General features: G+C 41.6%; 1 protein-coding gene across 1 annotated transcript in view; it reads left to right on the forward strand.

Moving 5' to 3' along the window:
* tln2b (talin 2b) overlaps positions 1-15,710 on the forward strand; it is an 86,800-nt gene that overhangs the window by 61,941 nt on the left and 9,149 nt on the right. Inside the window, exons 30-48 of the mRNA XM_030731199.1 lie at positions 611-750; positions 1,259-1,352; positions 1,813-1,902; positions 1,999-2,121; positions 3,279-3,422; positions 3,653-3,814; positions 3,966-4,106; positions 4,810-4,991; positions 7,418-7,550; positions 7,666-7,767; positions 7,882-8,055; positions 8,792-8,938; positions 9,758-9,859; positions 9,986-10,105; positions 10,765-10,911; positions 11,858-12,024; positions 12,371-12,554; positions 12,947-13,072; positions 15,223-15,339. Of these exons, the coding sequence (XP_030587059.1) occupies positions 611-750; positions 1,259-1,352; positions 1,813-1,902; positions 1,999-2,121; positions 3,279-3,422; positions 3,653-3,814; positions 3,966-4,106; positions 4,810-4,991; positions 7,418-7,550; positions 7,666-7,767; positions 7,882-8,055; positions 8,792-8,938; positions 9,758-9,859; positions 9,986-10,105; positions 10,765-10,911; positions 11,858-12,024; positions 12,371-12,554; positions 12,947-13,072; positions 15,223-15,339 (2,595 nt within the window). The remainder of the gene's footprint in view (positions 1-610; positions 751-1,258; positions 1,353-1,812; positions 1,903-1,998; positions 2,122-3,278; positions 3,423-3,652; positions 3,815-3,965; positions 4,107-4,809; positions 4,992-7,417; positions 7,551-7,665; positions 7,768-7,881; positions 8,056-8,791; positions 8,939-9,757; positions 9,860-9,985; positions 10,106-10,764; positions 10,912-11,857; positions 12,025-12,370; positions 12,555-12,946; positions 13,073-15,222; positions 15,340-15,710) is intronic.

A 15,710-nucleotide genomic window follows, 5' to 3' on the forward strand; every position in this document is an offset into this window, starting at 1 on the left:
CTCTTCTTCACTTTTGGTGCTGAAATAGATTTTTGTGGGTACCATTTAATAAAGCTGCCAGTTGAGGACCCATGAGGTGTCATTTTCAAAATCTAGAGGCTCTAACTTGTCCTCTTGTTCTTCTGTACACCGAGGGCTGCTGCTTCTCGTTTATTCTGGTTAGAGCCGGTTTGTGCTGTTCTGTTAAAGGAGTTGTGGACACCGTTGTTGGAAAGCTTTAGTTTTTCTGGCAGTTTCCTACATGAAATAGCCTTAATTTCTTGGATCAAGAGTTTCAGAAGAAAATTCCTTTTTTTTTCCTGGTATATATGAAACTAAAGACAAACCCACAAAGGTTCATATAAATAAATGTATTACTAGGTCAATTAATGCAGCAGTTTTTAGCTTTGACAACAAAAATTTGAGAATTGAGCTTTTTGACATGTCAAACTTGCATTAGGAAACACAATATTGCCTGTTGAGTAACAAATGAGGAGTAGCCATTAGAAATAGAACGCTGTTGCCAATAATGTCATTACATTAAATAAATGCATTGTAATGTTTAATACAGATTTTGAATCCATAAAAAAACAACACACACCTGAATTTTTCTTATTCCTTGCATGTGCAGAGTAAGGACGACCAGATCCAAGTCATTGGTAATCTGAAGAACATCTCCATGGCATCCAGTAAGCTGCTGCTGGCTGCCAAGTCTCTGTCTGTGGATCCAGGTGCAGCCAATGCTAAGAATCTTCTAGCTGTGGCAGCAAGGTGCGATAAAATGAAGGCAGTGTCAGATTTTCTGAATGTTACAGTGTATTTGCTAGTAAAGCAAACCATTCTGTGCTGCAGAGTGCAAATCCTGGCTTAGATCTGTAGCAAGTTATGATAGATGTAGAAAACAGCTTTCTACTACATCTGTATGCCATTCCTACAGTGTGTCTGTTCGGCATTGCTAGAGGGAGTATGTATCCTCCCCTTAGTGGAGAGAAGCCAAGCAGCTGGTCCCGCAGGGCTTTAGGCCTGACTGACTTCTCTCTGTCTAATTAGGAAGATGGAAGCCTTGGCTTGAGCCTGTCTGTGCTCAGCAAGGCTGAACACAAACTCAAGACAATCTCGGCACTCCTGTGAGCTGTATTATCCAATCGCAGCGAGAAGCCAGAAGTGTCATGCTTGAATAGGGGAGCTAAAAGCATGTGTGAGTGAAGCCAGCCTGTGCATGCATGCAGAGGACACATGCGAGAGCTAAGGAGGGTGTGTGGCTGCCTGTGTGTTTCAGGGCGGTGACAGAGAGTATTAACCAGCTGATAACACTCTGTACCCAGCAAGCAGCAGGACAAAAGGAGTGTGACAACGCCTTGAGGGAATTGGAGGTAGCTGTCCGCACATACAGCGTGCCACACAGAGGCTTTCTGTTTTCCATGCATGCCTGTACTTCATGTTTTTTAACTAAAGAGTTTTGTATATTTTTCTCTTGCTTTCCAACTATTTTTGAATTTGATTCCTCCCATATAGCTGCAATTTGTAGATGGATAATAAATTCAGAACAACCGTAGCTGCATTAGGAACACTAATTTAACAGGAGCATTTTACATTCTGAAAACTACATCCACTTGTTCTATATTATTGTACTATACTATACATAGTTTTAAATGGCATTAATGTTGTTCATTGTAAGGCTTTGATTATGATGATTTATCTCTATACAGATTGCCTTACAATTATAATGTAAGCCTTTTCACGTCTGAATTAAGTAGCTGATAAATTTGTGAGGATATCAATGCAGAAACGGAGCATTGTAGATTAAGTTGTTACGCCTCTGTCTGTATACAGGCTGTCAGAGGTCTGCTGGATAACCCCAATGAGCCTGTCAATGAACTCTCCTACTTTGACTGCATCGAGAGCGTCATGGAGAACTCAAAGGTAAAATAACTGAGTGCACTAACTGTCAAATATTTTATATAGTAGGCAGCTGAAGAGCTAATTTGTCCACATTTTCTCTATTTTCATGTGCCTCAGGTCCTAGGGGAGTCAATGGCAGGCATTTCTCAGCACTGCAAGACAGGTGATGTGGTGGCCTTCGGGGAGAGCGTGGGTTTGGCGTCCAAAGCTCTGTGTGGGCTGACAGAGGCTGCAGGACAGGTGAGATCACAGCATCATTCTAACTCACTCTGACCTACCCTGCTTCTGCTCTCACCTTCTTTTTTCACCTTCTTTTTCTCTTTTTTTATGTGCTTTGAATTAATCACACATTTTCTTTAAAAAACAAAAAAACAAATTGCTGTTCATTTTTCTTTTTTTTTTTCCAAAAAAAAAAGGCATAAAAAGAGATTCTGACATCTTGACAAGGTGGAAACCACTTTCATGCATGAACTGCTGGTCTGTAATGTTCTAGTCAATACCCAACAGAGGTGAAAATATCTGACATACTCAGAGTGAACATTAAACGGTGCAGGCATTAGTCTTGAGAATTGACAGCTATGAATGATGTGATGGCCCTCTGCCTTGGCCAGGGCCTGCTGTATTTTCCCCTGTTTGTCCCCGTGTTGTCTTGCAGGTTCCTGGTAGGCAGGGTTAATTAGTGCAACTGGGAGCACCTGGCCAGTGTCCCTGGAGCATTTAAGATCTGGCTTTCTCAACTTTTACTCTTTTCATTCTACCAGCTCCATGATTTTTTTGTTGATTGGCTTTGGCCTTGTTATTTTAGGTTTTACCCTACACACACATTCTAAAATTCAATCACTCATCCAACTGCTGACACACTGACAAAACTGACTAACATACCTCATGGAGTTATTATGGTTTTGGTCTATTTTGCTTTATTTTGTTAAGTGGTAAACTTTGGTTCAAGTTGAGCCTCTCCCATTATTTGTCATGGTTTGTGAGCTGGACCGTGACAGTGGCCGTATGTGCTTCCTACTGCATGCTCTACCCAGGCAGCTCCACTACCTTACCCAAACACATCTGAAACTGACATCAGGTTGTGTGCTACATGTAAAAAAAAAGAGCAAAAAATGCCCCCAACCTGGTTCACCAAATATTTTTTGGAGTTTTATATGTGTCTCTCTAGCTGATTTCGCACATAATGTGGGGGCATTTCTTGTGATTTGTTTTAATTTTTTTGGTTTGGAGAGATTGCATTGACTCTTGCAGCTTGTGTGTGTGACTGTGCGTGTTTTGGGCTCTCATGTTTTCAGGTGTCTGTCACAAAAAATGTGATCTTGGTGGGAAAATGGCAAGCCAGTCTAGTGTTAAACTGACATTGTTATATGTGTATTTTTGTTATTTGTGCCCCACAGGCCTCTTATCTTGTAGGTATTTCTGATCCAAGTAGTCAGTCAGGCCACGAGGGTCTGGTGGATCCCATTCAGTTTGCACGAGCCCATCAAGCTATACAGATGGCTTGTCAGAACTTGGTGGACCCCGCCAGCAGTCCTTCACAGGTAAGAAGGCCCATGACAAGCTGCAATGCATTACAGTTCCCTGGAAAATGTGGACTGTGAGTAATCTGTAAGGACTTGCTGTAATGACTTTAATTAAATGCAGGTTCTAAGTTGAGAAGAATAAACTTGACATCAGAGTTGAAAGTATCAATGCCCCATGCCTTAGCTAAACTCCTTATTTTATACAGTTGTTCCTCTTTGTTAATGCTGTCGGTTCATTTGTTCATAAGGTCTTGTCTGCAGCAACAATTGTAGCCAAGCACACCTCAGCTCTCTGTAACGCCTGTCGCCTGGCTTCTTCTAAAACCTCAAACCCAGTGGCTAGGAGACAGTTTGTCCAGTCAGCCAAAGAGGTGGCCAACACCACAGCCAACCTCGTCAAAACCATCAAGGTCAACTCCCCAACTGATCAAAACGTTGAGTGTAAATTTGTTACAGATATTTTTTTTCGTCAAGCGTGAAGATACAGATGTGTGTATAATTCACCAACCTACAAAAAACAGCCAAATGAGCACATATTCATATAACCGTGTCTTATTTCAGGCCTTGGATGGGGATTTTTCTGAAGAGAACAGAAACAGGTGCCGCGTTGCTACAGCCCCACTCCTTGAGGCTGTGGAAAACCTGACGACCTTTGCCAACAACCCTGAATTTGCAAGCATTCCAGCTCAGATCAGCAATGAGGTATTCATTAATTTGATGCTCCTTTTAAAATGTTCTTTTTCACCTTTTCCAGTTGATAAGTTAACTGACAGAAAGTGAATGAAAATCTTTTCCGTTACAGATCCTGTTTTTCAGAAGCATTCAATTTGTAAATGTTCAGTTCATCCTACAGAGGATCTTATAGAAACTCTTCAGTGAGATTAAATGAGTGTTTGTGGCTTGTGTACTCACTTTGCTTAAAAACTGCCTTTTATTTGAGTCAACAAACAAAGGTTTGTGCAGTGAACACAAGGGGAAATTGAATTGAAGTCCAGGTTTTTTAGTCCCTTTTTATTGTCAAGGAAAGGCTTAAGGGACGGATGTATTTTGGGTCTTCAATCTGAATGGAACAGTTTGCACAGAGCCCTAAAAGCTTTATTGCTGTAATCTGTTGGAGGGCAGTGTTTAACAGCACTTTCTCTTAGTACAGCTGCTCTAATCTTCATCTTGTTAATCTAATTGTCAGGGGGGGGGGGTTGCTCGTATCATAAAGACTGAAGGTGTTTCTTCATGAGTCTGTGTAAAGCTGCCTTTCTAATCTCATCCCTCCCTTTGATTGCACCTTTGATCTTCCCAAGGTAGTCAAGGAATATTAACAACTCTGTCAGACCAGTATTTAGCTCTTCACTGTTGAACTGTTACCTGGGCTGTTGTTTCTCCTACACTAATCTTTTCATTTCCACAGGGCTCAGCAGCACAGGAGCCCATTGTACGTTCAGCCCGCTCCATGCTTGATAGTTCCACTTACCTTCTAGAAACGGCCCGCTCATTGGTCCTTAACCCCAAAGATCCCCCCACTTGGTCCATACTAGCTGGCCACTCCAGGACAGTTTCTGACTCCATCAAGAGTCTCATCACCTCAATTAGGTTGGTATTAATCCCACCTATGACCAAATTTCTCTGCAGCATTATCCTCAAAGTTTAGAAAGGTTTGTTCACAGTTGGAGGGAAAAAGATTGTTTTTGATAGTGGAGGGCTTTTTTTTTTATGTCTGTTCAGCTAAGCAGGAAATTGCTGCATTAGTCTATAGCTACTGAGCTCCCCACTGCTTAGTAATAGATTAGTGAACAGTTCAGAACAGCGGGGCTTGCTACGGTGGCTCTGAAACACATTTCATCATGTGGTGTCCCACCAGTTATCACAGCAACTATAACCTACAATTAACAGACATTAGCATTTAACCTTGGCTAACAGCATTTTAAGGAGTATTTCAGCATTTGGTGAATGAAGAGTGATGTCATTCTCATGCCTGCATAACAAATGAATTTCAAGCCACCAGGTGATTAGCTAGGCAGAGCATTATGACTATCTGCTGATTGCCTGGTAAAGCCCTTGGTAATGACAAGACTACAATAAGTCCCTTCTCCTGGCAAAAAGTAGTGGATTAGATTACATTACAGATTCATATGTGAGCTTTAGAGGTATGGGAATGTGGCTATACATGCATCCCATAAGGTTCCCCAGGCTAGGTCTCCCATGCTACCCAAGCCTACCTCGGAATATGGGCAAGAGATGTATAACTGAAACTACTGCAACTGCTGTCACAACTAGAGATTGATGAGATACAACACAAATGCTACAGCAAGGGGGGAGCTAGGACATCAGGTCAGGGGGGGGGGGGATATAATATCACACTCCAAGCCCTAAGAACAACTGGTACGTTGAATGCTTAGAGATTTACCAGAGATATAGAAGCCAGAAGAATAAAACAGATATTCTCCACTGAGCCATCCAAGGTGTACGCTCAGTGGCAGGGGAAAAATAGGAGAACAGACCCCCACCAAGGCTGGAGACGGAGCAATACGGGAAGAGCATATGGGAGAAGGATGCAGCACATAACAACAATACTTAGTGGCTGGTGAATCTAAGAGCAGAAACCTCCTTGAACAGGCTCCAGTAACCATCACAATTGCAGACATCCAGGAAAGAGTCTCAAATATGAAGAATTGGTCAGCACCAAGCCCTGACGTGATTCAGACCTACTGGCTAAAGAAGCTAACTGCATTCTCCATGAGTGCCTGGCAGCACAAAATGAACCAGCTGCTAATGGATAATACACACTTAGAATGGCTGACTCAAGGCTGGACTGTCCTGATCCCCAGAAGGGAATCAACGCTGCAACCACCAAATACCTGCAGAGAGTAAGGCGAGTCCTGAGTCAGCTGGACTGAAAGAACAAGTCTGGGCAGTCAATGCATACGCCTTGCCAGTCATCAGATACCCTGCTGTCATAATAAGCTGGCCAAAGGAAGAGATAGATGCCACTGACATCAAGACAAGAAACCTCCTTAGCATTCATGGAGGCTTTCACCCCAAATCCAGCACCCCGAGACTGTACGCTAAGCAGAAGGAAGTAGGGTGAGGACTAGTGAGTGTCAGAACCACTATCCTGGATAAAACAACAAAGATCCATGAGTACATCAGAACGATGGCCACTGATCTTGTGCTTAGTGAATACCTCAGGCAACAGAAATCCGAGAAAGAAGAGGAGCAAGGACAGGAACCATCATAGAAGGACGTGCCCCTGCATGGCATGTACTACCTGCAGATAGACAAAGTGGCCGATATCGAAAAATCCTACCAACGGCTGGACTGAAATACAGCACAGAGGCACTAAACAGGAACAAGCTCCAAGTACAAGATCAATAGAGGGAAGGGTCTACCACACCAGGCAGGACCCCAGGTGCAGGCTGTGCAGAGATGCCCCTGAGAAAATACATGTATACATGGAACGCCATAACCAAGTGACTGACATAGTATACAGGAACATCTCTGCTGACTATGGCCTGGAAGTCCCAAGGTCAAATGGGATACGCCCCCATTGGTGGTTGAGAATGACTGAGCTAAGATCCTGTGGGACTTCCAGATACAGACAGACATAGTAGTGGTGGACAAGCAGAGTAAGGAGGCCGTAGCAATAAATGTAGCAATACCAAGCGACAACATCAGGAAGAAAGAACATGAGATATACCAGTGGCTGAGAGAGGAGCTAGAAAAGATGTGGAAGGAGGTGAGGGCAATGGTGGTCCCCGTGGTAATCGTAAAACTCAGGGCAGTGATCATCCAATGAGAGAGAGGGAGAGAGAGAGAGAGAGAGGGGAACCAGACAAGCTATTTTTCTTTGTTTCCAATTTTTATATTTAGCTAAGCTGATGTGCTATGGGCAGATATGAGTATTTATATTTTTTTTCTTGTAACTCAAAATCCTCCAGATTTGGTTTTATATATTTATTTGCACATTAAGGTAGAGACATTTGTCTCTTTTTTTTTTCGCCCTCTATTTCTGGTGACAGGGACAAGGCACCAGGACAGAGGGAGTGTGATTACTCCATTGATAACATCAATAAGTGTATCCGGGACATTGAGCAAGCTTCCCTAGCAGCTGTTGGCCAGACCCTGCCCTGCAGAGATGATATCTCCATGGAAGTGAGTTCAAATCCCCCATCAGCTCTATCCTGTGTGAGGAAAAAGGAACATAATGAGATCTGTAGTATTTCTGTTGAGACTTTTACTGTAAACCTCTGCTGTTGTCACTCAACAGGCACTCCAGGAGCAGCTGACATCCTCTGTACAAGAGATTGGCCATCTGATTGATCCTGTCTCTACAGCTGCCCGAGGTGAAGCGGCCCAACTCGGACACAAGGTGCTAATCTCTCCATGTATTTCATCATCTCTTTTGGATTTAGGAAGAAAAACACAATTCTGTATGTTGTGGTTCAACTTTTCTCAGAGTAATTTGTGCAATACCTTGTCTCAGGTGACCCAGCTAGCCAGTTACTTTGAGCCACTCATTGTGGCATCAGTGGGGCTGGCCTCTAAGCTGCATGACCACCACCAGCAGCAGATGACCATCCTGGACCAGACCAAGACCCTGGCTGAGTCTGCCCTGCAGATGCTTTATGCTGCCAAGGAAGGCGGGGGAAACCCAAAGGTACCGAGTCAATGATATTGTTTATGTACGTACTGTCGATACTGTGTTTATCCTACCATGATTTTGGAGATCAGCTTTGATAGGAAGCAAAATTTCAACAACCAGGTCAAAATGTAATGAAGCATCTTTGTTTTAAAGAGTCAGTTCATTCATTACTGTGCATTAAAGATTTCATTTTTCCACAGTTTCTGTAGATGTTTCAGCTATAAACCATTCACATTATCAAACTGAGCAGAACAAAGCCTCAGGAGTTCTTTCTAGGTTTTCTCTATTAGTGCTAGAATTGATTTTTAAGATTTAAGTGATTTTTTTTTTTTAAACCTGTTCACTGCACAACATCTAATCCCATTCTGAGATGATTATGCTTTTACTCAAACTCAACTGTCATCATTAGAGCCATAAAACATTGAAATGAGCTGCTGAGAAGCCTTTTTCTTTTCTTATCAGATTGCCTGACTACCCCAGGCTTTTATAATTATTTTATTTTTATGGCTACATTCTGAAATATAGTATTACTGTTGTATAACATAGACGTTAAGTTTGAATTATTAGCCAGAAGGGATGATATCTGTTCTAAAATCAGAAAGGAACTGGCCTGGTGATGTGTCCTCTAGTTAGACACTGATTTCTTACTGGCTTGAGGTGCACTCTAGAGCTGTTGTCAAGCTGATGAATTACCTTCTGGCTAAACCAAGACAGTGTCACAGAAACGTTAATCAGCTGCCCGTGTCCTCAGGCATCCCACACCCATGATGCCATCAATGAAGCAGCCCAGCTGATGAAGGAGGCTGTTGACGACATCATGGTGACTTTGAATGAGGCAGCAAGTGAGGGTGGCATGGTTGGGGGTATGGTAGAGTCCATCGCTGAGGCCATGGGCAGGGTGAGTAAAGGTGTAGTTGTCTGTGTTATGACAAAGAATATATGTTTGTCTCCTACAGTCTCATGAGAAGGCTTCTTGGGTATTCTGAATGGATTTCAAGCTGTCGCTTGTCCTCTAATTTGTTTGTCTGAAAGCAGATTGAGCTTTCTCTTTGTAAATCCACAGTGGGTGTTCTGAAAGTGTGTGCTTGTGAATGACTCTTATTAGTCCAGAAGATGACAAGTTTTAAATCCGCAGCCCACTGGTGATGTTAGCTTTCACTCATACTGCTGGAGGACGTGAGTGTCGACAGCGCGTTAATAATTGACAATGATCTGCACATACTCAGATGTAATACACTTGGCCCAGATAAACAAACACTTTTATTTTTCCTCTTTGTTCCTTTATACTTTTAGTTTGAATAGCATTGCACCCATAAATTTTAACTTTCTTAAATACAAAGCGGAAACACCTTAACAAATGTGTACTAAAAATAAAAATAAATCATCTGATAAGTCATACTGTGAAAGTGTTACAGCTGCCGAATAGTGTGGGTGCTGCAAGCATATTGCATATATCTTTGTAGGGTCCACTTGTGTTTTGGACTTTCTGACCTCCTACTAGAATTATTGTTTTGTATTTTTCATTGGTTTTAATGGGTTTTTTGTTTGTTTTGTCTCATCAATATTTTAATTTATATATGAGCGCGCGCGCACACACACACACACACACACCCATGCGTTTTTATATACTGGTACGTATATACATACACACCCATATGTACACATGTATGTATGTATGTGTTAAACTAAATCTGTAGTGATTGTCTAACTTTTACAGCTGGATGAGGGAACACCCCCCGAACCCGAGGGCTCTTTTGTAGACTACCAAACCACCATGGTGAAGTTCTCCAAGGCCATTGCCATCACTGCACAGGAGATGGTGAGCACACTAATACTGTAAAATATCCATGCGTGACTCATGTCTGCATGCTTTAAATTTTCAATGACAATATTTGACAGTAGGGCTGAAGGAACATTAATCAGTTGATGATGTATGTTCTCCCAGATGACTAAGTCGGTAACCTGCCCCGAAGAGCTTGGTGGCCTTGCCTCTCAGGTGACCGTGGACTACGGACAGCTGGCACACCAAGGGTACCTTGCTGCAGCCACCGCAGAGCCAGAGGAGGTGAGAAGTCTTGTTTTCTGTCCTGTGGAGGATGTTGGGGGAACATTACACACTCATGAAAAAATATAATTCATCATGCATTGTATCTTTTTGCAGTGTGCCGCAGAAATGTCAGACTGAGTTATTAGCCTAGGTCTGCGTTTTACACCAAAATGCTTCCGGATGTATTTGCTCACACACTGATCAGAGCAGATGTTTGGTGTTCTTTGATATGACGCCTCTTCCTCAAGGCTGCGCCAGCAGTGTGAGATCAAACAGAAATACACCCCTCCAGCACCCATCTCTCTCTCAGCACGCACGGACTCTTTACTTAAAGCTTTTCTCTGTTGTCCAGAGGACAGCAATGTGTGGAACTATTGCACTAATAAGCACACAGCTCTTATCAATATCTTGTATGTAACAGACTGCTGGTTACCATAGCGACATTTTGCCTCTACAAGTCTAAAAGCCTATAGTGATGCTTGTAATGAAGTACCACCCACCCATGAATTGCAGTCTGGAAATTAAAGGTGTAGTGCCAGCATTCCCTCTATGAGGGTGCTTGAAATCATTTATCACCCACCCGCTGGATAAGAGATACCAGTTAAGGAGATTATTGTGTGGTATAATGCCTCAAATGAGATGCATGCGGTGAAGTTGATGCCTGGTTATGCTTTCAGGTTGGTTTCCAGATAAAGTCACGGGTGCAAGAATTGGGCCATGGCTGTATTTACCTGGTCCAGAAAGCTGGAGCCCTGCAGCTCAGCCCTACTGACAGCTTCTCCAAACGAGAGCTCATCGAGTGCGCCCGTGCAGTCACAGAGAAGGTAAGCTATGTGGATAGAAACGTGTACAGCTCATGCAGAAAAAAAGCAGTTTTTTTTTAAGCATTATCTTGACTTTTTATGTCTTTTTAGAATATGTCAAGATAATAACTCTTAGGTTTAACATTTCAGAGCAACATGAAGTCAGTTTTTAGCATTTTATAAAAATATTGTCATTGCTCAGTACTATTGCTGCATTCTCTCTATAGCTGTTTATATAAAGCTATAAAGAGCATAAGCTTGTGCAGTCATTTATTATTTAGTGCTTTTGTAGCATTTCTTTTTTTAATCCTAAATTTTGAAGAAAAAAAGGTTTAATACTGTATGTCTAATTTTCCTGGCACTTCACTGTATTATTCTACAACTCATGAGGGCATGTTCTTCTGACCACCCTCACTCTGTGCAGTCGACAATATTAACGTCTCCATGCTGTGACCCTGGCAGCTTCTAGCCATGCTGCTCACACATTTTGTCTTCACTCAAAGGAAATGATTTGATTCAGCGCTCATATCAGTCTTGAATAATTTGTGCTCTCACACTTGTTGATATGTGAAGCTTGTGCCTTGTTGAAATGCACCTCTCGGGGCTTTCCATTTCTTTATGAGTGATGAGCAGGCACAAGTCTTCAAGGGAGTTGTGTGACTTGCAGCATCAGGCTCACTGACTTAATGTGAATGCATAGCAGACTCTGATTTAATGGTTAGCAGTGCTCATTTCTCTTATTACCAGCTCCCTTGTTTAATCCCTATCCTCCCAGATGTTTCTAAACATTTGCAGCCTGACTTGTTTCATTTATAAAAGGCTCAGACAACACCTTATAGAAAAGCAGCTGTATAATCATTAAACATGTACAATGCATCAACAAACAAGGGTAACTTTTAGCCGAGTATGACAATGTGTTTAAGGGACCTTGCTGTGTAACTAATGTAATGCATGCAACATGTTCCAGGTGTCCTTGGTACTTTCAGCACTACAAGCAGGAAACAAAGGCACTCAGGCCTGTATCACTGCAGCCAGCGCTGTTTCTGGAATTATCGCTGACCTGGACACCACCATCATGTTCGCCTCAGCTGGAACACTTAACCCTGAGAACGAAGAGTCTTTTGCAGACCACAGGTGCAATGAGCTCACACAAGCAAGACATTCAGAGCACAACCAAAACATTATGTTCTTGTTACCATAAAATCCTGTTTGAGACATAAAAAAAAAAATAGGCTGGTTGCACAGGGGTAATAAACTCTTCTTTTTTTAAGTTTACTTACTGTGCAAACAAATGACTGTTTTTACACTGCCTGCCAGTGAAGCTGAATACTGAGCTGAATTTCACATAATGAATGTAAAGTAAAGAATTGTCCTTACTAAACTGTTTTGCTCAGAAAAGCAGAAACGTCTTTCTCTCATATTGCTGTTACTCGAGCGTGACTTTGGAGCAGATTGTGTCACAAAGTGTCGCATCCTTTAGGGAAAATATCTTGAAGACAGCCAAGGCACTAGTGGAGGACACCAAGCTGCTGGTTGCTGGGGCAGCGTCAACCCAGGAGAAACTGGCCCAGGCTGCCCAGTCTTCAGCAAAGACTATCACACAGCTCACAGAGGTGGTCAAACTGGGAGCGACCAGTATGGGCTCCGAGGACCCAGAGACACAGGTAATCAAAATCTGAAGCAAAGAATGTCTAATACAGTCGATCATGTTTGGGCCATAAGTGGTTTTATATATATATATATATATATATATATATCCAAAAAGCACTTTTTAATTCAGCTGCAATATAAGCAATTATTATTCTGTACTCTATTATTAGTCATCTACTATCTTTTTGTGCACCCAGTGTAAGATTTTCTGCATAATTGCAGTTTCATCTGATACACATTCCTTCCCCTGGGTATATGTCTCTATCTCTGCCCTCCACTAAGTCTGAAGTATCATGACAAGGTGGGAGTGATAAGGACTGCAGTGGTAAATCCTCTCCCTTGGGCTCAACTGATAAACCTTTACTCTGACCATTGTGCCGTATTGATTCCAGCTCTATCTCCCCAGGTGGTTCTGATAAACGCAGTGCGGGATGTGGCCAAGGCTCTGGCCGAACTCATCGGTGCCACCAAATGCGCTGCCGGCAAACCAGCTGACGATCCATCTATGTATCAGCTGAAGAGTGCTGCCAAGGTGAGGAAATAAACCAACAGCTGTCACATCTGGTTTACCTGTGTAGTGATTTTTAGAGACACACGCCTTTTAATTTATTGTTCAGCTGAGGCTCCCTCACTGAGAGGATGCTCCATGTAGATATGCATTTATAAATTTTCTTTGTGTTGGTGCTCTAGTTTGATATATGTGGTAGAACTGCAGTGTAAAGCGTTTTTACAAGAAGGATATGACAGCTGTTATCAGGATGTGCAAGATTTCTGTCATATCTGTGGGACTTGAGCCATCACTTTCTACGCGTGAGAGGGAGGGGGACGATGTGCTTTACTGAAAGCTATAATAAAAAAATGTTCTGCATCGTCTCTGCTGGAACTATAGTTAAGTATCAGCTTGAATATCAAGACCTACTTCAGAACAGAAATATCAATGCAAGGGAAGATATGATAAGGAAGGGTTTATATAATATGGAAGATATATAAAGCGACAAAATATAAAGTGCATACATTGGAAAAATAAGTATATTAAAACATTTTTAACAATTAAAATACAGTGAAGATGGTGGTTGACAGAATATCTAATGTGGCGTGCATATTAGAAAAACCATCCATCTTCTGCTTTAATAAATAATATATTTTATTTTGGAACCTTTTTTTTTTAAATATGCATACCACATTAGATATTTTATGTATGAAAAGAGAGCTCAAAATAAATACAAGTACAAACTAAATCAAAATGTCAGCCTTAATCAGTTAAATTAGTCCAACAAAGCTTCAGCTGTCATCATTAATGCAGCCACTATCTTTGCATTTAGTTGTAATAGGTACATTACATCAGATTTTTTAATCAAAAACACCTGACAGGCATCCGGCAACAATGGAGCAGTCTTTGCCATAAAATGTTAAACAAATAAAATATTTGTTCTGGGATCAGTGATTTGGAAAAGGACCTTTTAGACCAAAAGAGAAATGAATTGACGGTCCTCTCAGAACTCCTCTGTCTCAGCACACACTGTTTATCTGCATCTCTATACATTAGATTCCCAGCAGAATTGCTAGTGAGTTTTTGGGGGTGCATCCCTTAAAAACTCAGATTTGCTGGGTAATCCTTTTTTGCATTTGTATTGGTTATATTAAAAACATAGTTGACAAATTACAGCCTTAGGTTTCATTATATATTTAATAGGACTAAAGATAAGAGTGATTTTTTTTTTTTAAATTAAGTATTTTGATAAGAGATATAATCGGTTTGATGAATAGTTCCCAGCCCGAATTGTCCCAGTCTACCCCTGTTTAACAGGCAAACTTTATATTTCATGTGTCCTAAAAACAAAATCAGCACAAAGAGTGTGCTGTACAGCTGTATTAAAGAGGTGTCATTTTAAGTGTCATTCTGACCACTGCCACTGCTGTCAGCTGACATCAACTGCAGAGGAACAGTCATGCAGCTATGGCCACAAAAATAATCTATGAAGATTAAAATATTTAATTACTACCATCCTTGGGGGTTGTGTGAGGAAGGGAAATGGTATAAAATCTGCCAAATAAAATATTCTGAGCTAACCACTGTGGTGACCCATTGTAAATAAGGGAGCAGGTGAAAGAAGCTAGTACCATACTCTAGACAACTGGTTCAAAAATGTTTCTCTAAAAAAAAAGTACCTGTAAATGTCGCATAATGTTTCTTTTCTCATCTAAATGGAATTGGGGCCACCCATGGACATACTCATGTTGACAGATTGTTTCAGTTCGCCCAACATATGGTGACCTCCAAATGGGACCCTACCAAACCCCTGGAGATCGTGTTTCTCAGATTCCAAACCAGATAATGCACACTTTGCTGAATACATCACAGACAGCACAGAATGCATCACCAGCATCACATGAGTCAGTGAAATTTTAATAGCTTTTTTTCAATCCTGTGTCAATAAATAAACTGCATTACCAGTATTTAATAATCCCGTTTTTAATTTGAAATGCACCACTCAGTCTTTATATCCAGCGGCTGATGTATCTAATTTTTATTAGATAAGCGCCCTCAACACCATTTCACAGTATAAGAACCAGTGAAGGGGAAAGCAAAAATAATGTAATATAACATTTTGCCATTGAGGAGAAAGAGCTCCACCTCCTGGTTTGTCTGTAAGCTTCATTATTACTCTCCCTATTTGACAGGTCATGGTGACCAACGTGACGTCTCTTCTCAAAACAGTGAAGGCAGTGGAGGATGAAGCCACCCGTGGGACGAGGGCACTGGAAGCCGCCATTGAGTGCATCAAGCAGGAGCTGACAGTAAGCACATCCGACAGGCCAAACCTCTTCTTTATGATCTATTAGGAGTCAAATGTTGAGACACAACTTCTCTGCAAAACTCTCTCAAAGAGGATATCTGTCTATTATTCTGAACAAAACAGAGGAGCTTTTTGTTCTTTGTTCCTTCATTATATGTCCAGCTCCTCTCCCTCCTCCTTCCTTCTCAAAGCCTGCAGGTTTCCCACAGCTCTTATCAGGGGCTGGATAGCAGATACAGTGTTTGCGTGGTGTTTTTTTTTTTTTTTAATTGACCGCTAATCCTTATCAAAGGGCCTTTCTATATCAACATTTTCTGCCCTCATTTTAAGTGTCATCTGCTATACAGTGTTCATGTGCACTTAATCATCTAT

Source organism: Archocentrus centrarchus, chromosome 6 (genome assembly GCF_007364275.1).
Source record: "Archocentrus centrarchus isolate MPI-CPG fArcCen1 chromosome 6, fArcCen1, whole genome shotgun sequence".
In the NCBI taxonomy this organism is placed as follows: Eukaryota; Metazoa; Chordata; class Actinopteri; order Cichliformes; family Cichlidae; genus Archocentrus; species Archocentrus centrarchus.